Source organism: Protopterus annectens, chromosome 14.part0, assembly GCF_019279795.1.
Source record: "Protopterus annectens isolate FY-2018-M chromosome 14.part0, PAN1.0, whole genome shotgun sequence".
Taxonomy (NCBI): domain Eukaryota; kingdom Metazoa; phylum Chordata; order Ceratodontiformes; family Protopteridae; genus Protopterus; species Protopterus annectens.
This window is the reverse complement of record NC_056748.1, coordinates 920,635,311-920,659,877: the sequence shown is the minus strand read 5'-3', so window position 1 is coordinate 920,659,877 and position 24,567 is coordinate 920,635,311. Positions and strand designations below refer to the sequence as shown.

At 40.8% G+C, this 24,567-nt stretch overlaps 1 protein-coding gene across 1 annotated transcript in view; it reads right to left on the bottom strand.

The window, feature by feature from the left end:
• The window catches only part of ATP6V0E2 (ATPase H+ transporting V0 subunit e2), a 200,737-nt gene that overhangs the window by 48,945 nt on the left and 127,225 nt on the right, over nt 1-24,567 (bottom strand). The window contains exon 3 of the mRNA XM_044056720.1: nt 624-739. Within this exon, the coding sequence (XP_043912655.1) occupies nt 646-739 (94 nt within the window). The 3' untranslated portion in view covers nt 624-645. The remainder of the gene's footprint in view (nt 1-623; nt 740-24,567) is intronic.

Here is a 24,567-nt window from a genome sequence, read left to right as displayed (position 1 = left end):
ACTACCTATCTACATCAAACAAAGCTCCTCATTAGCACTCTTCAAGAAAAATCTTGATGATTGGATGGGAGATAGGAAATTCACCCCGTGGATCACTTCTGTGGCTCTGCTTGACAGGGGCACAGGAAAATAATTTTCTTGCATAGCAAAAGCCGGGGTACCATTTGGCTAGGCTTATATAGGCCCTAGGGCCAACAGCCTAGTACCTACCTATGAAATTCATCTTGTCAAGAGAAGTGTTACCAAGATTTTATTTCAGAAAGAAATGCTACGTTTATAAAAGTAACACTGTTAAATGGTGGTTATGTCAGGCATTCTGTCATGAAGTTCATGCCTCAAAAATGGGAGACAGCAGAATGAGGTATGCATCACTTCCCTAGCCCCTTCCTTTAGACGCAACAGAAGTCCTGTATCCTCCAAGATCAGCAAACAATGAATGCCCCACATTGTGTAACGTCACTATTTAATATATAAGGTTTGGGACAAGCATAGAAGAGGGTCCCCTTAAGGAGTACTACTCAGAACAAAGTACAAGGACTTAACCTGTACATCATGCAGCATTAACTACAGCCATAAGGGGCTAAACTTTCTCTAGCTGTTTACTCAGTAACATTTTTACATACCTTATAAATGGCCCAAAATGTCTTACTCCCAAAGGTATCGCAAGTACCAGATGGTTTCATTTTTCAGCTGTGGTCCAAACAAAGGGTTGACCTGAGACAATATTGCTACAAGCCAGCTGCAAGAAATTTACATACACAGTTAAGTTGTGAACTATTCAGTTACTGGTTACCAAGTAACAAGGTGCAGAGTGCTTTTAAAACATTCCAGTACAAACATCAACAGTCAAAATTATATTCTCTAAAACTGTGCGTCACCTCTGAAAACCTGGGAGTCCTCTGTAAAAGAATCTTGCTTGTCTGGTCACAGTCTACCTGTTTAACTAAAAATTGTACTTCTTGATGTGTAGCCAATGTTCTGCTGCTTATGAATGAAGTAGCATTAATCACAACTAATAACGCCTTCTGCCTATTTTATAAACATAAACCTTTAATTATTAGGGAGGTTCCACCAGATCTAGCAGCCTCTAAGTGACTTCAAAATGCAACTACAGCAAACAAACTGCATGAGAAAAATTCCAAACCGGAAGCTGTGTTGTAAGCGTATCTCAAACATTTCCTCAATACATATATATACATACCTACGTATGTATATCAATCTAGCTACAAACCCTTTTCACACACACACATGCATATATATGTACATATAAGCATATATATATGCTCACATTATGTGTGTGTGTGTGTGTGTGTGTGTGTGTGTGTGTGTGTGTGTGTGTTATATATATATATACACCCCACAGACACACACACACATATATATATATATATATATATATATATATATATATATATATATATATATATATACACATATATAAATATATATATTTGTTGTATCTTTCGGCTTTTCCCTGTTAGGGGTCGCCACAGCGGAACTCCGGTCTGCTAATGATTGGCAGTAGATTTTTACATACCGAGTTGCCAGCTCTGATGCACAACCTTCAATGAAGGTATGCCCATTCACGCATGTCTCCACACAGAAGACGCTTTAGCCGAGAATCGAACAGGACAACGTCTTATTGTGAGGCGACAACGCTACCGCAGCACCACCACCGCAGTATATATAGATATATATATATATATATATATATAAAATTTGCAGACAACTCCTGACCTCATGGTCACTACATAACAGGATATTGGTGAATGTATCCCTTTGCTTGGAGGATTTTGTCTATCAAACAAAAAAGACTTTTGGCCAATGGGCTACGAGCATCCCAGTGATGTGGAGCAGATTACAGATACTGGGGTTGTCATACTGTAGCTGGGATATTCTGCTAACTTTAACCATCCCATGACGCACTAGCCTCAGCTCAATAGGTAAGCAATGGTGAGCGATAGAGCTACCCTCACCTATTTAAAGACATACCCCTCATTTGCCTGCCAGCTTGAATAAGGCAGTTACTACTCATCATGCCTCTAGAAACCCTACCAGTGTTTATGTTCTGTCTCATGCACCCACAATGCTCCTACATCCTCCTTCTTGTCAATGACTCCTCCATTGCCTAGGATGCACATCAAACTCAGCCCATTTGGGTCACAGACATGGCTTTTTTCCTCTATACTACACAGCAGACTTATCAACATTACTTCTTTTAAACATGCCATGCACTGATTTATTCATGTAGGAAGGGGCACTACATTTAGACTTCACATGATTTCAACCTTTATGCTCTAATTTAAAAGTGAATTTTGCCTGCTTGGGAGCAAAACCCCTTTATCAGAATGGCCATTACAGGTAATCATATTTTTGCACCCAAATAAATGCACCTGTTTAAAAGATTTCTTTCAAGATCATCACACATAAACCAGCTTTTTCAAAGTACAAAAAAGCCACTGCTAAAATCCATCTTTCTGGTAATACCTTATAATACTCTAATAGTTAGCTGACTGGGGGTATGACATTTATGCTTGCACAGTCCTACTTCTGTTATCTGTGTTTCCGTACTCACTTCTCCTCACTTCTCTGTCTCTAAGTGTGGTTAGTACCACTAGTTATCAGTCATCTAAGTTTGAAGATGTTTACAAAAATGGCACCCTTCACCTCATTTTGGAAATTCTGTCAAAAAACATGCACATCATTTTAGCAGTTTCCACACATATGCAATGACCAAATAACATTCCACCAGCACAATGAAGTCTCTGGTGAAAGTTCTGAAGCTCCTCCTCCTTTATTTTATTTCATTTTACTTCTACATTTGCTAAGCAGGGGACTGAGTAGGCTTGCTGTAAAACCCTTTTCAGCCATGACCTGGGCCACCAGCCAGCTAAAGACAGTTAAGAGTAAGCACATATCTTACACTAATACATATTACTACACATGTTATAACGATATAAAGAACATGCCAGTCAATTACAGACAGTAAGAGGCATACACTATACTACACTATATGGACTAAAGTATGTACAGATGCCACTCCAACTGAAAATAAACAGAATTATTGGGGCAGCTCAACATTATTTCCATTTAACTCAGAAATGTCAAGGCAGTTCAATAATTGTTTTGACAAGACTCTACCACCACTGAGAAAAAATGTAAGGATTTTCACATAAAAACACAAATTTATAGTTTAAAAGGGCAAGTGGGTAAAACAACAGAGTCAAAGGGTGGAGAATAAATTATTTATAATAGTAACACGAAATAAGGTGAGAAAGAACTTTTGAATTGCTGTACAATGGAAACCTTATGTATCTTAGGGGAGAGAGAAATTCAGAAAAGGCTCTTTCCATGGTAGAGAAAAGGATGGTAATTGTAAGATAAAAGAATGACACAGTAAAGGACCAATGTGGTGCATATTATTAATGTCTGTATGTGAGAGGTAGACAAAAATCTAAGTTAAATAGTTTATAAAGGGTAAGAGCAAACAAGAAATAAGCTCTTTTTGTTAATGGTAAAACGTTTAGGGAAGAACCCACTAAATGGGTATGTTGCTCTGAAAGCCTGGTAAACCAGCAGATTTTTATTCTTTTTGTAAGATGGAAGTGGGTAGAGTTACAGCTGGCAGAAGAATGGAAGTAAATAAGAATTTGGCTAGAGCAGATCAGGAGTCAGAGGCGAGGTCGTCATCATAATCATCATCATCAACCCCCTTTATTCCATTTTTCTGCATGGCTTGGGATATTGTGTCAGCTGTCACCATCTGTCTTGACTCAATGCCACTCTCCTACTTTCTTCAGCAGTCATGCCTGACTGTCGTGAGTCTTCTCTCGCACAACCCATTCACCTCTTTACTGGTTGCCCATGTTTCCTCTTGCCTGCTTGTCTGCCCCAATCTTCCTCACCAGATTATCTTCTGCTTTTCTGACATGTGCCCAACAAACCACCATAATCTCTTCTCTTTGATCTTCTCTGCAACTGGAGCTATTTAGGCTTGAGCTCTGATGTCCTCATTTCTTTGTCCCACAATGTGCATCCTACCACCCGTCTCAGACACTGAGGTTGGAGTTTTGCACAATGGTTAAAGTGCTTAAATCAGAGACAGAGTTACAGAGTTTGGTTCCCACCATGAAAAATTGCCTAGGCTTAAAATGGTCCAATGGCAGCTAGCCTAGTACTTACCTATGAACATCATCCCATCGCCTCTAGCTTCCGCAACTGCTTTGCCTTTACTGCCCAGGTTTCTGTGTCATACATTAGTACTCATTGCGCCACTGATTTGTACACTTTACTTTTCAGCTTCTTTGGCATTTTTTTGTCATACACTACCCCTGATACTCTGTGCCAGTCAGCTGCAGCTCCTATGATTCTTGTTTTGACCTCTTCATTTAGGTTTACCTTCTCCTGAACCACCCCTCCCTGATAGCCAAAGCTGCTAAACTGTTCCATTATTTTCCCAACTAACTACGTTCTAAGCTTCTTCTGATTTTTCCCATGTGCTGCCACTACCACTGTCTCATATGTGCTCAGTTTCATCCCATGTACCTTCAGTTTTGCATTCCATTCCCCTGAATGAGGTGGATGGCATACTTATTGTAGTTTATGAGTTTTCAAAGAACTTTGGCTATGACAGTGTCAACACGTAAGTGGAAGGAAAGCGACAGATCTAGAATTACACTGAAGTAGTTATAACAGTAGTTGACTGAAATAATACTTTTACCTTCATGGGTTCTTACTAGGCAGGAGGCCTGGGTAATTGTATAAAGCCTATAGCCAGACAATTCAAAGAGTTTACAGGATGGATATGTCACCCCCCAGTGATGGCTATACTGCTTAGCTCAGGAGAAAATTTGTGGGTACCCATTTCAAACATCAAGGCAGAACATGAAGAAGACAAATGTGATATGTTGTTAGACTTGCAAGGTTAGCTTGTTCCATAGGAAGGGAGTTCTTTTGGTGAGGAGCCTCTCTCCATGAGGTCATATTTATTTTGCAATAAATGCTGAGGTCTTTGGAATGACTGAGTGTTCTTAGCATTACCAGTACTTCTGAGGTGGATGAGAACTAGTAGGACAGGAGCTTTCATAGTCCACAAGGCTAATTTGCATTCTAACTGGTGACATAGTGGTTTAATTTTTATACTGGTGAGTCTACTAATAATGCCAGTGTCAGGAATCATATCAAAAACTTTAGCAAAGTTCAGATGAGCAGTACAAGCACAAAGACCTTTGTCAATGGTATGAATTATATTTTCAAAGAAAGTAACCAGATAAGAAGAGAAGCTCTACCTTTCATGAAGCCAGACTGATTACGAATTCAGTGTTTTGTATGTCACCAATTTTACTGCTTATGATGCTGACTAAGATATGTTCCACAATTTCACAGATGAAGTTGGTGAGGCTAATAGGAAAACAGTTGCCAGGGATTATTGTGGAGCCACCCTTATGGAGTGGTAATCATGATAGCCATTCTCCAGTGGTCAGTCACAACCACGTGGAGAGACCGAGGCTGAAAAGGTTTAGGAGTGGTTCAGCAATGCTGTAGTTGGTACTAACCAAGATACAGCCATTCATATTACCTGGGCCCAGGGAGATCTCTTTTTGGTTTTGGATAGAGCTTCTAGGATCTAGTCAATTGTGAATTTGTGGAAAGAAGTGTTTGGTGGTTCAAGGGAGGGAATATGGGGGTGACTGGGAGGGGTGAAACAGGAAATTAATACATCAATTAGGGCACTGGCTAAGGCTTGACATTCAGAATAGGTAGTACTGTACAACTGGAGCTCAGGGTAATTGTGGGTGTTACTTCTAGTAATTTTAGAATAGTCAGAAAGGCCCTATAGTATCCTTGGTGTTAGTGACTACAATGAGTTAATGTCCTGTCTTTATATTTCTAATGTTGTGCTTGAGTTCTCTACTAGCTTGGCTAAGTATCTTCTTATGCCGGGTGGTAGGAAATCTTTTATATGAAGCAAATAGTTTTTCCTCTTTTTTACAGAGTTTATTTGGGAGTTCTACCATAGGGATTTGTTTTTGAATTTCTCATTTTACCTATGTTGAATTAGGATAGTTTTTTTTAAGAGATATTTGTAATGGCCATAGTAACTGGGTCAAAAGAGGGGACTGCTTCTGAATTTCTTCAGGCACTCAGACAGACATAGTGGGATGACTTTCAGTAATCTTTGAACATAGTTGAGTTATTTGGCAGGATGATACTAATTCTGAGTGAGAAAATGACAGTTTGATGGTCGGTTTTGTTTAAAATTTGAAAAATATTAGTAGAGGTGCAGGTAGAGGCAATTTGTAAGGACAATGTCAAGATTATTACAATCATCATTGGTGGGAACTTGGAATAATTGATCTAGAGAGTTAGTAATGATAACATTTTGGGATCGCTAGCTATATTTATTGCATATTGGATATGAATTCCATTTAATAGATGGGTAGTTAATATCACCCAACAAAGCTTAGTGGGAATGAAAGGCATAGAATTCAGTTTATCAAGGAGAAACTGAGACTGATCTACAGTTGGCAGTTATTCAGGCCTTTATTCAGTGTGGATAAGATGCACCAGATTTCCAAACTGGTGTCATGAAGGATTAAGCATAAGGTAGGAGAGTTTCTATATTTAAGTACTTCTCCACTACCTTATGCTTAATCCCTCATTACTGCCTGATCTCAAAGCCTTCCTGACACTTGAACACAATGAATGTGTAGTTACTGAAACTTATTTTTTTACTGTACTGGCAGTATCCCACTCCCTACCAGGGTACTGCACTTGTTGTCACTCATTCAGATTGTCAGGGAGTACCTCGGTAAGGGGTGGGATACTTACGTTTTATGTGATGTTTGAGTAAATCCATATTCAGTCGCTTTATTGATATTTAAAGGATTCTCCCCAGTCTTATTTTGTACATTCTGGAACCTGTTTGCATGGCAAATGAAAAAGCCTTTCTCCCATGATCCTAAATGGGGTGTTTTAGTGTGGACTCTAGACATTTTGCATCTGTTGTTTCACCAGCAACTTTCCTGTTATAACAAGTATACAACAGGGCTTCAAGGAGCAGTCACAGTGACAGTAAATCATAACTGGACTTGTTCATCTTCTTAATTCTGCTTTCTGACCAGATTTTTCTCAGTAGTGGATATCTTCCAACTGCAGGATCGATGCAGGTCTTGTATCATGGAATATATTTTTACAGGAGGCACAAGGCACCCCTCTATATTCCCTGCACTGTTCTTTGCTACCTACTGTTTTTCAAACGTGTATCTCAGGGAAGTGTGCTCATGGTAGGCAAATGATACATAAGAAAAACCAGCAGGAAACGAACACTTCCAAGAAGACCACAAGTTTAATGGAGTTTAGCGCTTTTTTCTCTATTACACAGACTTCCTCAGAACAAACAAAATGGCAAATGATACATTTAATCAGTGAATGTAACACGTAATGAGTAAATGTAACATACAGTGAATGAATACTCAGAAAGACTTTACAACTTATACAAAAGAACTGTGTAGCAGATATTTATTTGTCATTTGTTAACCGGGTTAGTCCAGCTGAGCCAAAGGCCCATTTTTAATAGAGACCCAAGGAGAAAAGCTCCAGAGAAAAAAAAATAAGAAATTAACATGCATATATTCAAAAATCAAGAAAATTACAAAGTTATATCAAACACTGAAAAAGCAAGAAAAATTACCAAGTTACATTGTTGCACATATTTACAGTAACAGAAGTTTCATGAAAAGTATACACAAGAACAAAATGCTGAGCGAACAGCAGAAAAGACTTAAGCTCATCCTAGTATACAATATTATTACAGAAAAACAGACCTAGATTAGTAATAAATACAAGACATTGTTGTTATTAACACAGAGTATTGGTAGTAGAAGGCTAATTTAATTAGAGTAATGAGAGAGAGAGAGAGAGAGGTATCAATAATAAAGACTTAGTTAACCAAAATACTATAAAATACAACACCATAACATGTTGCAAAGTATATCAGCAAAACCATTAAAATGCAATATATCCGCTGCATTATAAAATTGTGACAGCCAATTGTACAGTTTCCAGTTGGGAGGATAAAAAGAGGGAAGCGTTACTTGATATCTACTATTAAAGCAGACACCTTATCCAAATTTACATCACCTTCATGGTCCCTTTTACCAGTAAAACAGAACATGTGGATACATTCTGCAGGAAAAGGTGAACTCCCTGCACAGTGAGGAGTTCCAGGATGAGCTATGTCTTCTTCATGGATGGTCCAAAACACAACAGCATACAGCAGATCATGCTGCTTGCTAAACTAGGGCCATTACGTACCTTTGGGTAAATAAAGTCTGAGTGAATGTTTAAATAGCTAGTCCCACTGCCAAATATATAAACTGCCTTGCACAAGTACAATAGGTTAGACAATGGGAAAACAATACAGTGGGGCAGTCACTGGCAACTCTCACTCTCTCTCTCTCTCTCTCTCTGTGAACCACCTCACGTCCCCTTGCAACAGAAGTTTAGTATTTTTGGACAGCTGCCACAGATTCAAGCTTGTTGCTTCCTACCATCTTTTCCCCGAAGTAGCCTCTTCAAGACAAGGTCCAATGGTTGTGGCTCAGGTTCAGGCTTCTTGTTGCTTCCTAGTTATTTTCCTGAACCAGCCACTGCTGGATGTGTGGCCATTGGCTGGGTCTCCCCCTGCTAAATTCTCCACATACCTCTCTCCATGCTTGGCTGCATTTCACTGTATATAAGATATTATGTCATCAGAGTTATTACCCATTAGAACATCTGCCAAGACATAATCAAAGACAGCCACTTTACTGACTTGTTACCCCATCTTCTCTGTCCAAAAGAACCTTCTGACTAATGGCAACTGAAAAGTTCTCTCTCCCATGATCCTAAATGGAATGGATTGCACAGCAATGTACTTTTCCTCTCTAACAATTGTAGGCTTAACTATACTTATGTAAAATTAGCCACTCCCTCTTAGGAGTGGTTTCTTTAGCCTTTACCAGGATAGGGTACAGACCTTTGTGATAATCTATGAGCAGCTGCAGTTTTAAGATACTTCATTTATTACCATGATGTTAACTTTATTAACTCACTCTTTCAGCTTTTGTTTCTCAGTCTCTCTCTCTCTCGGCAGACTTTGGACTGTATATGAAAATGAAAGTTAGGTACTCACCATAACAATAGCTATATGTTGTATGTCTTCTTTTTAAATTTCTCCAAGTCTTTTGGGTTTCTAATATCATGATGGGAATGGATCCCATTCCTAAGTCAAAGTATGATTGACGTTCATGAAATTAGCATTGTTTCAATCTTTGATGTTAGCCAGTAATGCTCTTCGCAGCACTTGCAATGTGCCCAGTAATGACTCCTTCTGCAGTGTGTATGGAGTTACATGTACTGGTAACATATCCAAATACGACTGTAAATTATTTTTTATAAGACCCGTTGCTCCTACTACTATTGGAACTATCTGAGTATCTTTCTTCCACATTGCTCTCATTTCCACCTGCAGATCCTGATATTTTATGACTTTCTGTCTCTCTGTACACAAGGTACTTTTAGTGACTGGGTGTGGCAATTTCAATGATCAATGCTACTTTTGTCTTCTTTTCTTGGACCACTATATCTGGTTTTCTAGCATCTATCTTTTGAACTGTTGGTAATAGGTGATCCCATGTGATATAAACTTCATCATTTTCTATGATGCTTTGCAGCTCACATTTCCAGTGTTTTTCAGCCACTTCAATACCATAATGTTTGCACAATCCCAAGTGCAACAGTCTCTCCACATTATTATGCCTTTCAGTATACAATCCTTCTGTCATTAGTGTGTCGCAACCAGCAACAAGGTGTGTGACTGTTTCCAATTAGGTTTACAAAACTTACGTTTGTCTGTTTTTCCCACATGTTCAATGGACTTTGTAAACCGGCGTGTACGTAATCCACTATCTTGGGCTGCCAGTATTAGCCTTTCATTTCTTGGTTTGAATTCGCCTCTCCTTAACCATTCCTGCGTTCATTCCTGATCAACATGAGGTTCTTCCAGAAGTTTTCTACACTTGCAGCTATATTTATGTTTTTCGAACATTTCTTGCCTTCTCATCTGGTCCTTCAGCTTATATTCTTTCTTTTGTTTTTTGGCACATTCAGTTGCTGCCTGATTTTTATCTACTTCTGGTTTGATTTTCATTCCTGCTTGACATCGATATGCTTCTGCTAAATTAAGCAGAGAATTCATCTTAGATTTCTTCTCATGTTTCAAAACTTTCACTACATTTGGATCTTGTGACGTCAGTAGATATGTCTGGAGTCCCACGATTGCAGCTCTATACATGTAATCAATTTCAAGGAGGCCCATCCCTCCTTCGGAACAGGGAATATGTAATCTTGGTATACAATGATTTTTATAAATCATTTGGTGAGCATGAAGCATGCTTCTTGTTTTAATATCCAATCTATCCAACACTTTTTGGGCCCAGTCAATCACTCCAAAACTGTAAGTTAGGACAGGAAGAGCAAACTGATTTATAGCTTGGATCTTGTTCCTAGATGTCAGTGCTGTTTCTCAGGATTAATGCAAGTCTTTTAAAGTATTCCTTACTGAGTTTTATTTGCATTTGTTCATGTTTTATTGCTAATCCTTCATAAATTCCCAAGTATTTATACACTCCCTCTTGCTCAAGTTCTTTTATATCACATTCTTGTCCCAAAGTGATGTTTTCCTGGTGCTGCAATTTTCCTGCTTTAAAGGTTGCTTTTGCAAATTTATCAAGATCTAATGATATTCTAATATCATCTGCAATAGTTTTGACAACCTGCAGCTGTTGTTAATTTAGCAGCACAGTAATATATCCCGTTTACTTCTGGTATATCACATGGATCTCTACGGAGAGTCCTAATTACTGCATTCATTTTATCAGACTTCTTACTTTTTGGGTTTTACTTATCTTTTGCAGTCTATTTCTTTCATTGATCTTAATATATCTATCCATGTCCATTAAATCAAGCACCTCTTCTCTTAGCTCATTTTCTTCCAAACTGAGGGCACTTCCCTTGTTTTCCACTTCCTGTGAGCATTCTATAGAAAGTTCTATAGCATCTTCCTGTGGCACCTTCTCTTCAATTTCATCCTGTGCCATCTATTGCTCTGTCATGTGGGAACTCACTGGCCTATCACTCCTCAACATTGACTGCATCAGAGTTTCCACAGTTACCTGTTCCTTTCCTTGCTGTCTAGCTTCAAGTGAACATTTATACTGGTTTCTTGTGGAAGGCTCCAAAATATCTTGATAGGGCACCTGACCAATTGCTTTCTGTTCCATTGGTTTCCCCATTATTTGGATATCCATTGCTTTATCCTGTTGTGGTGCTTTCTGTATTGGATTTTCTACACTGAATCCTTCTCTTTGCAGGTGCTCCATAATCTCACTTTCTTTTTCTTTGACTTATCCATTACTAATCTCTTTTTCTACTTTTCCTCTTAGTATTCTTATTTTTTGTATTGCAAAGCTTTCCATATCCAGATTCCTTTGCCTTTGCACTTTTGGGCCCAGTCAATCACTCCAAAACTATAAGTTAGGACAGGAAGAGCAAACTGATTTATGGCTTGGATCTTGTTCCTAGACGTCAATGCTGTTTTCAGGATTAATTTAAGTCTTCTAAAGTACTCCTTACTGAGCTTTATTTGCATTTGTTCATGTTTTATTGCAGATCCTTCATCAATTCCCAGGTATTTATACACTCCCTCTTGCTCAAGTTCTTTTATATCACATTCTTGTCTCAAACTTATGTTTTCCTGGTGCTACAGTTTTCCTTTTTTAAAGGTTGCTTTTGCACATTTATCAAGACCAAATAACATTCCAATATCATCTGAAAAAGTTTTGACAACCTGCAGCTGTGCTTTCAGTTGCTCATCTGATGAGCTACACAGTTTTAAATCATCGACAAAGAGAAGATGAGAAGTCATTAGACTTTGTTGTTTTCTAGAACCCACATTTTAGCCATGGCCTAAGCTGTTAAGTAGACAGCTTAATGGATTAATGGCAAGGCAGAATAGCAACGGTGACAGGGAATCACCCTGGAATATCCCCCTTTGAATTTTTATCCCTGGGATAATAACATGTCCTTTATCATGGCTTAATTGCAAAGTGGTCTGCCACTGTTTCATGGTTACTGTAATGTAGTCAATCAGTGTAGGGTGTATCTTATACATTTTAAGCACCCTTTTATCCATGAATGTGGAATACTATCAAATGCTTTTTTGTAGTCAATCCATGGCATACTTAGATTCTTCCCCGTCTTACAGTTCTCCGCTATAACTTTGTTTAACAACAAATGATCCTTTGTTCCATATGACTTTCTTTTACTTCCCTTTTGTTCTACTGCCATAATTGAGTTTTCTTGTAAATGACTATAAACTCTGTCAGTCAATTCCCATGTATAGTTTATACATTGCTGGAAAACAAGTTATTGGTCTATAACTTTTAGGGTAGCTTGCAGGTTCACTCTTAAGTAAGAGCATTGTTTTTCTTGTTGTTAACCAGTGCAGTGTGTGTTCGGACTTGTGGCCAAGTCCTTGTGCAAAGAGGTTAATACTTTAAGCCAAAAGTTAGGTACTGCATCTGAGCCTGGGGTTTTCCAGTTAGAGGCTTTTCTCAACTTTGTTTCAATCTCTCTAGCTGTTATTTCATCCCATTTCATATCCTGTACCTTTAAACTTCTTATTCTTTCTTTTACTTCTTCTATCCATTTAGTATCTTTGTTATGTTCCATAGGATCTTCATAGATACTTCTCCAAAATGTATCTACTTCCTCTTTTTTTGGCGGTCTTTCAATTCCTTTTACCTTATTTCCCAATTCTCTATAAAACTTTTTTGGGTCATCAATAAATTGCTTATTTTGTGCTTTTCCCTTATATTTATCTTTGTATCTTCTAACTCTTTCTGCCTGTTTTGAAATTTTTAGTTTATCTCCAATAGTACATAATAGATCCTGGTCTGTTCTAATACTGCGCATTGCTTTTATCACATCTATCTTTCTTAGTATTTTTGTTGATCTATTCCCTCTTCTATGATCTTCTGACAATTACACTTCTTGTCTAAGCTGCTTTATAGTTTTCTTTATTCGATATTTCCATGATGGTATTCGCTTTCTCTTTTCTCTTGCTACCCTGTGTTCCTGTGGTAGAACTTTATCAGTTATTCATTTAGCAGCACAGTAATATATTCTGTTTACTTATGTTATATTGCATGGATCTCTATGGACAGTCCTAATTACTGTGTTCATTTGTTTTATCAAGTTTCTAACTTTTGGGGTTTTATTAACCTTCTGCAGTCTACTTCTCTCATTGATCTTGATATATCTGTCTTTGTCTATTAAATCAAGCAACTCTTCTTTTAACTAATTTTCTTCCATACTGAGGGCACATCCCTTGTTTTCCGTTTCCTGTGGACATTTTATGGCAAGTTTTATAGCATCTTCCTGTGGCACATTCTCTTCAATTTCATCCTGTGTCATCTGTTGTTCTGTCATATGGGAACTCACTGGTCTATCACTCCTCAACATTGACTGCATCTGATTTTCCACAGTTTCCTATTCCTTTCCTTGCTGTCTAGCTTCAAATGAACATTTATACTGGTTTCCTGTGGAAGGCTCCAAAATATCTTGATAGGGCACCTGACCAATTGCTTCCTGTTCCACTGATTTTCCCTTAATTTGGATATCCATTGCTCTACCCTGTTGTTGTGCTTTCTGTACTCGATTTACTACACTGAATCCTTCTCTTTGCAGCTGTTCCATAACCTCAACTTCTACTTCTTTGACTTCTCCATTACTAATTTCTTTTTCTACTTTTTCTCTTAGTCTTCATATGTTTTGTATTGTAAAGTTTTCAACGTCTGGATTCCTTTCTCTATATTTTTCTTCAAATATTCGTGGTGCTGCTCTTTTTGTATTGGTTAGTTTTCCTTTCTCCTTTGCATAAATATTACACCATATTAAATCACTTTTCCTTTCCCCTGTCCATATTTCTTCTTCACGTCTCCTGATCGTCTTGCTTTTCCTTATTCTGGGGACTCGCTCCATCATGATGTTATGTAATCTGTTTTAGCCCTTCTACATTAAATCCTTCACTTTGCACGCACTCCATAACTTCAACTTCTATTTCTTTAACTTCTGCGTTACTAATCATCTTTTCTACATTATATCTTTGTGCTCTTAATCTTTTTATTGTGAAAATTTCCATATCAGGATGTCTTTCCCTGTATGTGTCTTCGAATATCTTTGATACTGCCTTCTCTGTACTAGTTAACTTGACTTTCTCCTTTGCATAAATATTGCACCATATTAAATCTCTCTTTCTTTCCCATGTCCATATTTCTTTTTTATACTTTTCAAATATCTCTAGGTTTTGTTGTTTATATTTTCTCACTTCCTCAGATGCTTCTTTTTCCAGACAGATCAAAATTTCTTGATCTATATACTGTTTTTCAAAAATCTGTTGTATTAATGAAAGTACATTTTTATTTGAAGCTTCTGACAGTTTTTCCTGCAGAAGTATTTTTCTTTCCTCTAATTTCTCTCTTAATCGTTTTGTAAATCTTGTGCCTGGAAATTCTGGGCTTTTTGCATTATAGTAACAATACATAATTTCTTTCTTATCCTCAATAGTCCACTCTATCGTCTTTATGGCTCTTCTTTGGCCAATCAATTTTTGTCGTTTTTGTGGACTTCTAATTCCTTCTACAACAGGGGTCCGTCTTCCCCCGATCCTGGCCTGGCCCCACTGTAGGAATGTTTCCGTATTTTGAGGATTCTACACTGTCATTTTTTCCAGTCCTGGCACCAGTACGCTTACCAGGATTGGCCACTTTTTTATCCTGGGTCTTGTGCACCCAGCTATCTTTTTTATTTTTGATTTACTTCTGTCCATGATATATGCTATAAAAATACAGTTTATATATCAGTGTCGTCTTGGGGAGGTTTTGTGAAAACAGGATCCACTTCGTGAAGGTACTCACCAAGACTTGAGGATGAATTCAGTTTCAGCACTACTACTCTCCTTTGCTTTCTGACTTTTCATCTCTCCATCAGGAAAGTATGGCTCAACCTATGGAACTTCAGATCTGACATTGGCCAATTCAAAAGTCTTTAGCCCATTTTGGCTCCACCTCTCTTACCAATAACTTCCTGCTCCTCCATCAACTCTCCAGATCGAGCTTGCCCCATGAGTCAAAAACAAGATGATGCAACATATCTACCAGATTCACATATCACCCACAACTGGAAGGAAACCACCCAGGGGAAATGTGAGCTGAATGAAGAACCTCCACTGTATGATCATCATAGAGGAGAAGACTCACCAAGTCAGCAATAAGGTTGTGGTCAGGAGGGCAGGGAGGTTGAACCAGATGGACACAGACAACAAAGATCTATCATTATGGTGAGCACATAACTTTTATATCCAATGTTGTCTTCTCCATCTGGATTTAACCAGTGGGACAGAGATCCCAGCCATGACAATTCTTCAGGAGGAACTAAGGAAGGATATTTCACAACACAGTAGAACCAAAAGAAGCATTGGACCTAGAGTGAATGTCCAGCTTATAATCTGACACAAAAATGAGGTGGTCCAGCCAAGTAGCACAAGCATCACTCACAGGTACTCTAGAAAGAAAGGCTGTAGACGTAGCTATAGCCCTAGCTGAATGACCTTTAGGCTTATGTAGAAAAGTCTTGCCTTTCAAAAGACTATGTAAACAAAATATATTCTGACAGCCACTTGAATAAAATTACTTTAGAAACAGGAGAGCCCAACCTGGACTTTGAAAAGGAGACAAACATCTGGATAGAGTTCCTGAAAGACTTGGTATGCTCAAAATAAAATCTTAACTGCCTATGCACATCCCAACAATGCAAAAGATGTTTGCCTTTATTGGAAAAAATGGGGAACAACACAAGAAAATGAATGGAACTGTTAAGGTTATTCTCAGACGCTACCTTAGTTACAAAGGAATGGTTCATACGAAGAGAAACCTGGTCTTTATGGAATACTAAATAAGGAAGGGGAAGAATCAAGTGCTTGCAACTCTGAAACCCTTTTGGTGGAAGTTGTCACCATCAAAAACAAACTTATCCAAGATAACAGCTTCAAATCTGAAGAGGCTGAAGGTTCAAAAGGAGGACCAGCTAGAACCTGAAGAATGAAAGGCAGATCCTGGGGAGGGACCAGATCCTGTACCGGAGGATGAAGTAAAAAAGCACCGTTGAGAAAAGCCTTTGATATCCTGAAAGAAGCCAAGGGCATACCTTCTTTACCAATAAGAAAGTCAGAAATGGCCACTAAATAGAAGTTATGTCCTTACCATAACGTTCCATGTGGAGTGTTCATCTCGCCTTTGTTCTTACACATGGGTTCGGAGCCGATCCTCGGCTCCGAGTCGGCCGCTTGGCAAAGCTCTGCATCGAGAAGAAGCTCGAGACCAACCTCTCTCCCACAATTCCCTCTACCTTTACCTCAGATCTAGTCTGCAAACAATACCAGATCCCAACGGGGGTGAAACATACAAACATACATACTAAGGCGTAGCTGAAACAGCAGGAACAGCTGAGAGAATCAGAAGCGGGAGAAACAAACCAGACATCTAAACTGGACGTTCTTCCTGACCTGAGGGTGGGAGGGTGGGAATGTAAGAACAAAGGCGAGATGAACACTCCACATGGAACGTTATGGTAAGGACATAACTTCTATATGTGAGAGTGTTCAATCTCGCCGTTTGTTCTTACACATGGGTAGCGTCCCTAGCTCCGTGACCCTGAGAGACTCACGGAAGAACGTTCCTGAGCACAGTGGAACCAAAGGTTGCCCTGTCCCTGGAAACCCTATCCACTTTGTAATGAGTGATGAACGTATGTGGTTTAGACCAAGTGGCGGCCGCACAAATAGTGTCCAAAGGTAGGCGGGCCGCATGAGCCAGGGATGTAGATATTGATCTAGTAGAATGTCCTTTCGGTTTGACAGGTAAAGTCTGCTCAGTAGCAGTATAAACAAAGGTAATACAATCAGATAGCCATTTGGAAAGGGTACGCTTCGTCACTGCCATGCCCTTTCTGCTGTCCGCAAAGGCTATAAAGAGTTGATCTGTTTTTCTGTGATCCTTAGCTCTATCCAAGTAGAATCCGAGTTGTCTATGAACATCCAACTTGTGTAACATATATTCCAGCTTATTGGAATGGTTCTTGAAAAATGTGGGGAGCTCAATGGACTGATTAATGTTATTGACTGAACAAACCTTGGGAAGAAAGGACTGGTTGGTGCGAAGGGATACCCTATCAGGGTGAAAGATCAAATATGGGTGTTTAATGGAAAGAGCTTGAAGTTCTGATACTCGTCTGGCTGAAGTGATAGCTACTAAAAAGAGAGTTTTCCATGACAAGAACTTCAAAGAACAGGAAGAGGCTGGTTCAAAGGGTGGTAGCATTAGTTGTGATAACAGGAGGTTCAGATTCCACGGTGCTGTAGGAAACCTGACTGGTGGCCTAATATGAAAAGACCCTTTTAGAAAAGCTTTACAAAGCCTATGAGCCATAATAGGCGCTCCATTTTCCCCTACATGAAAGTTTGAAATAGCAGCCAATTGAACCCTCAAGGTGGCAGGAGAAGCTCCTTGGTGAAATAGCACGGATAGAAACTCTAAGACTTTGTTTAGTGGGGCTATTAAGGGATCCAAATGTTGCGTAGTTGCCCAGTATACAAAACGTTTCCACTTACTAGTGTAAATCTTTGTAGTGGAAGCTTTATGGGAAGCTACTAGGATATTTTGAACCGCAGGAAAAAGAAGATCAGACCTGGCTAAGAAGGGAAGCGGAGCAGCCAAGCTGCTAGTCTGAGGAACAGGAGCGACGGGTGGGGAGCCCCTGACGAGTGGGTCAGTAGATCCGGCTCCGGGTCCAGGATCCGGGGTTGCTGTATTTGGTGTGCTTGAAGAAAGGGAAACCAAATTTGACGAGGCCAGAATGGGGCAATGAGAATTAAAGTCCTCTCCAGGTTCTTGGCTTTCTGCAGAAATCTTGGAATCAGAGGTATAGGGGGGAAGGCGTACAGGAGACCCGGGGGCCAATCGTGAATCAGAGCATCCCTGGGGACTTCCCCTGGCGGGGGCAATAGGGCGAAGTAGCTTCTGCATTTGGCGTTCACTGGAGACGCAAACAGATTGCAGCAAGGCTGGCCCCACTTGTGGAATATCATGTCCGCTATTGTCTGTTTGGGGGACCACTCGTGAGGTAACAGGATGGCTCTGCTCAACCTGTCCGCTATGATGTTGGATAACCCCGGGATGTGCGTTGCTATCAGAAAGCGACCCGTGGACTCTGCCCATTGCCAAATTCTCATGGCCTCTCTGCACAACTGGTAAGATTTGGTTCCTCCTTGCTTGTTTATGTACCAGACTACGGACATGTTGTCAGTTTGAACTGCAATGGTCCCTAGAGGTAGAAGGGGAGAAAAGTGTTGCAACGCCAGAAACACTGCCCTCATCTCCAGAACACTGATGTGCAGGTTGTACTCTAGATTGGTCCATTCGCCTTGGACTGTCTGTCCCTGAAAGATGCCCCCCCACCCTATCAGGGAAGTGTCCGTGGTCACCGTAGCTGTTGGAGTGGGTAGCACAAACGGTCGGCCGCCGGAAAGATTGCAATTCTGTAGCCACCAAGACAGGTGCAATTTGCAGATGTTTGTGATGTGAATTTCGTGTGTCAGCGGTAACTGTTGGAACGACCATTGTGCGAACAGCAGCCATTGAAGAACTCTCATGTGCAGTCTTCCCAAGGGTATTGCAATGAGGAAAGCCGCCATGAGACCCAAAACTTTCAGAACCAGTTTGGCCGGGGATTTCTTGGACAACAGGAGAAGAGATATGTGACTTTGTAAAGAGGCTATTCTTTGTGCGGGAAGTGTTAGAATCAAGCAACGGGTATCCAAATCTGCTCCTATGAATGAGATATGCTGTGATGGCTGTAATGCAGATTTTTCGAAATTTATGGAAATTCCGAGATGAACACAAAGTTCGAGTGTGTAATCCCTGGCCTGAATCAGTCGATGCTCGGTGGTGGCAGTAAGGAGCCAGTCGTCCAGATACGGAAACACCTGGAATCCTAGGTGTCTCAAGTGAGACGCTACCACTGCCATGCATTTGGTGAAAACCCTGGGGGCTGAGGTTAGACCAAAGGGCAGGGCCCGAAACTGAAAGTGACTGGCTCCCAGCCGGAAGCGCAAGTGATCCCTGGACGCTCTGGCCATTTTGATGTGGTAGTACGCGTCCTTGAGATCTATTGAGCACATCCAGTCGTCCTTCTGTAAGAATGGAAGGATCGATTCAAGCGTGACCATCCGGAACTTTTCTTTCTTAACGAAGGTATTGAGCTTGCTTAGGTCCAGAATTGGCCTCCAGTTCCCTGTCTTTTTTGGAACTAAAAAGAACCTTGAGTAAGTTCCGAATCCTCTTTGGTCCGCCAGGACTGGTTGGATGACTCTTTTTTCTAGCAGCCTTGAGATTTCTATAGCTGCAGGATCTCGCAGATGAGGCGGTACATCTGGGAGTCTTTTTTGCGGTAATGGGGGAAATAGAAATGGAATTCTGTAACCTCTGGTAATAATGCTTTTTACCCATTTGTCTGAGGTAAGACTTTGCCAGGCCTGAGGGTGTAAAGCTAAGCGACCCCCGACTGCCTCCAGAGCAGGACAGTCGGGCCTCCTCTCAGGAGTGCTGGAAAGGCTTTCCAGGGAGCGTATCCCTGTCACCTTGGTTTTGCGGACCCCCTCTGCCGCCGGGGCGACGTCTTCCACTTCTGCCCCCCCCTCTGCCTCTGGAGGGGGCATCACCCTGTGTGCCTGGGAAAGAACCCTGGGGTTTTCGAAACCACATTTTTCCACCTCGTTGCCCTTTGGGGTACGGTTTGGATGGGGTGGAAAAACGGACTCCGACAGCAGACAGAGTCTTTCCTTCTTGCTCACACCGGGTAAGGGTCTCCTTTACTTTGGGGCCAAAGAGAGTGGCACCATCAAATGGAGCGTTAGTAAAGGAAGACTTGGCTTCCGCAAAGGAACATAAGCGCATCCAGGATTGTCTATGAACAGCAATCGCTGAAGCCGCAGCCCTACTCGAACCTTCGGCTGCATACGAGATGAGCCTCATGGACGAGTTCACAATTGATGTAAGGGTATTGAGCTGTGCTGTGACTTTTTCCGCGACAGCAGCATCTGTAGTACCCTGGAGGGTATCTCCCAACTCTTTGACTAGATCCCTCTGTAAACATGTAAAATGTGTCAAATAGTTCAGCGATCGCATGGAAAAAGCAGCTGAACTAAAAATGCGCTTCCCATACCTGTCCATAGTCCTAGAATCTCTGTTAGGCGGATGGACAGATGAGGAAGATTCAGACATCTCCTTCTTAGTGGCAGCTGCCACCACCATAGCGTCCACTGGAACTCCCTTTGTGAGATATGCCTTATCTTGAGGGGCCGTAATATATTTATTAGGCTTTCTAGGGACTGGCTCCACTGTGTCAGGTGTCTCCCACGCCCTTCGAGCAATCAAATCCATCAACTCATCGAAGGGCGGAGTGACCCAGGAGGAAGAAGGGCGAGCACCGAATGCCTTCAGCAAGACTGACTCATCCTCAAAAGGGGGTAGGGCTTGCCAATCACCTCTCTGTTTCAGGATCTCCAGGATGTCAGAAAAGGAGACATCCTCCAAGGGTGATTTTGGGGACCCTTCTGACTCATCCAAGTCAGTGTCCGATGTTAAGGATTCTTGTGGGGAATCCAAGTGTCTCCTCTTACACAATCTTTTCCTCGGAACTTCCTCGGGGGGGGGCATCCGATGAAGCCTCCGAGAAAGAAGGGGCTCCCTCTGGGAGCGGTTGAGACACTGGTGCTCGACGCTTTGAAGTAGCCGTGGGTGCAGAGGAGGATAACGGGCCTTTATGGGAAGGAGAGGCTGTCTCTGCTGAAGTGGTTGTCTGAGTCGACAACACCTTCCTCATAAGGTCTAAAGCTCCCGGGTCCCGAGTCGAGGAATCCCCCGGTTCCGAAGAACGCGGAGGGATCCCCGAGATGGGGACCGAGGGCATCGACCCCGAGGACAGAGCCAAAGCGATCCGTGCCGAGGCACCGAGAGGGAGAGTCGGAACCGAAACATCGGTTCGACTCTCGGTCCCGGAACCAAGGATAGATCGCCGGCTCCGCGATTCCGGTAATGGATCCGTCGGAGTCAAGGTGAACGGTGCCGACAGAGAGAAAGACGGCTCCGGCACCAAGGGCTCCACGATCATCAGATCAGCCTCTCCCGGCTCCGAAGGCTGAATAGGCCTCGGAGGAGGAACAGATGGAGATAAGGGTAGGCCTTCGAGTCTCGACACCAACTGGGAGGAGACTGAGATGAGTTTGGACAAGGCCGTATTCTCCATTAACTTCTGCACCACACGATCTACGTCGGAGTCAGAGAGGGGTCTGGAAGAATGGGTCGAAGGAATCGAAGACGGAGCCGACCTCAAAAGCACAGGAGGTGGAAGCTCCGTCACCGGTTCCAAGACTCGAGGCTCGGTGACAGACAGAAGTTCGACACTCGGCCCCGAAGTCTGTGGAACCGGTGAACGAACCTTAAAGGAAGAGCTCGGAGCCGATAACATGGGCTCCGATGTCTTCGAATCCTTCGAGGATTTGGATGCCTGGTCTGATTTATCAAGAACCTCTTGAAAGGCAGGCTTCAAAAGGCCTCTGTCCATGAGCTTCCTGCGCCTATCTGTCATGACCCTTCCACTGAAAGAATGACAAATGGAACAGTCTTCTTGCAGATGGAGAGGGCCAAGACAGTAGACGCAGGAGCTATGGTTATCTGTGACAGACATTTTCTGTCCACATTGGCACCTTTTGAACCCTGACTTTGCTTTTTCAGACATTATCAAGGATAAAAAAGTCAAATCAGATATTATTGTCAAATCCAGTAAGTTAAATATATATATAAATATATATATCTACACAGTCCTGTAAAAGTTAAAAGACAGTCACAGCCAAAAACACTAAGGATGGAACCACAAGTATAGTGTTTTACTCAAATCCAGTAGTAAAATCCAGAAGTTAGTGGGTGGGGTAGGCCCCGAGGGAAACTAACTAAACTCTATATACTAATATATATATATATATATATATATATATATATATATATATATATATATATATAGGAGATTAAGAAACCCTCGACTCACACACACACTAAAGAGTCCAAATTGAAATAGAAATAATTTTCTAAGTAATCCTAGAAAAAAAAGGATATCTTATCTGCCAGTTGGTCTGAGCTCATCGAAATGATGCGAACGTTGCAGCGGCAAACTAGATCTGAGGTAAAGGCAGAGGGAATTGTGGGAGAGAGGTTGGTCTCCAGCTTCTTCTCGATGCAGAGCTTTGCCAAGCAGTCGACTCGGAGCCGAGGATCAGCTCCGAACCCATGTGTAAGAACAAACGGCGAAATTGAACACTCTCACATCTGTACTTTGACAGCAGAAAAGCTAGAACCTGAGCAAACAACTCAGCTAGAAAATCCAAGAATGATTCCAAGGAGCACAGAAGGGCGTCAAGTCCACACACCTCCATCCACAAAACAAATATTTTCCATTTACTGTTATCTACTTTTCTAGTGGATTCTTTCTGAGAAGAAGACAATATATGAATGATTGCCTGAGACAGCCTGGGATTCCTGGCCATCAAGAGAACCAGAGAAAACATGTGATCAACTTGAGGGACTTAAGACAGGGGGGATCCATACTGTCTGGATGAGAAATGAGATCTGGAATGGGATCCGATACCCAAGAAGGGTATTTCAGAAGAGGATATCAGAAGGGAAATCACACCTGGCATGGCCAAAAGGAGGCAATGAGGATCACAGAAGCTCTGCAATGGGATGTTTTCTGTAGAAACTTTAATATCAGGGGAACTGGGAGATGAGCATAAAGAAGACCTGTGAGCCAAGCAAGCATCAGAGTGCCCCTGGGAGCCTGTCCTGGAGGGGGAACAATAACATAATAGCAGTCGCACTTGGTGTTGTATAGGGACACAAACAGGCTGCAACATGGAATGCCTCACCAAAGAAAAATCTGAGCTGCCACTACTGGATTTAGGGACCAATCATAATGCTCATGTTGAGGCTGTCAGCCAGAATATTGGACTTTCTTGGGATACGTGCTGCCACCAGAAACCACTGAGAGGAGATTGCCCATTGCCAAAACATCATGGCCTCCCAACAAAAAGGATAAGAACATGTTGACCCTGTTTGTTGGGATACCAGACAACCAGTATATTGTTTGTCTGTATTGCAAGCACACCCTGGGGAGGGCATCCTAGAAAGCCTGCAAAGCTAAGAAGACCACTGTCATCTCCACAGCACTGATGGGAATGTGAGCCTCTGCAGAAGACCAGGATCACTGAACCATCCTATAATAAACAACAAACGAAGAATCCACTAGATGTAAACTGGATTTATTATACCTCTAGTGCTTCAGCAAATGCCTTCAAGGAGTATAAAACATTACAAAATGAACACAGTTTAAATATCCTAGTAAACAAGACAATTAATCAATGAACATTAATCAATTAACCAATGAACATTAAAAATCAAATCAAATTAAAAGCCTCCAGTTACATTCTGCATTAAGACCCTGAGGAGATAAAGTATCATATTTTAAGATAAAAATACTTTCTTTATACAATAACTTTTTCTTATACAAAGGATCAGAAAATACACCTTTATCAATTTGTTCTAAAATTGTAGCTTGCAGCCCATTAGGATTAGAGTTATGAACCAACATAAAGTGCTTAGCAACATGATTATCTTCTTTTTTATTTATAATATTCCTGATATGCTCCTGAAGTCTAATTTTAAATTTTCTTTTACTTTCCCCTACATATACAAGACCACAGGGGCATCTCAATGCTTAAACAATACCTTCAGTATTACAATTATATGTATTATTAACATAAAATAAATGGCCATTTATGTAATTAAAAGTTCGAACAACAAAATGACATACATTGTAGTGACCACAAGGCATAGTGCCCTTTACATGAATAGTCTTAGTTTTTTGCACTTTGATGGGATATCTAAATATATTATGTACTAAAATATCTTTTAGATTTCACCAAATCCATAGATTTAAACAAAAAATTCCAGTGGTGTTTCACCACATCAATTAAAATACCACTGAATACACTACAAGTGGAGACAAAATAAACTAATTTTCTCTCCTTATCGATAGTATCTTTCTTATTTCTACCCACTATATTTCTATAGGTACCAACTCTATGTTGTTCATTAATAACCTTATCTATAGCTGTTTGAATCATATAACTATTATAACCTCTTGATCTAAACATACTACATGCAATATTAATTTCCTTATAAAAATCTGTATTATTATTATTGCAAAATTGTTTCAGTCTCAAAAATTCCCCATAGGGTAAAGAGGCTATAGTATGAGCTGGATGACAGCTTGTACCTATCAGGTACTGATTACTAT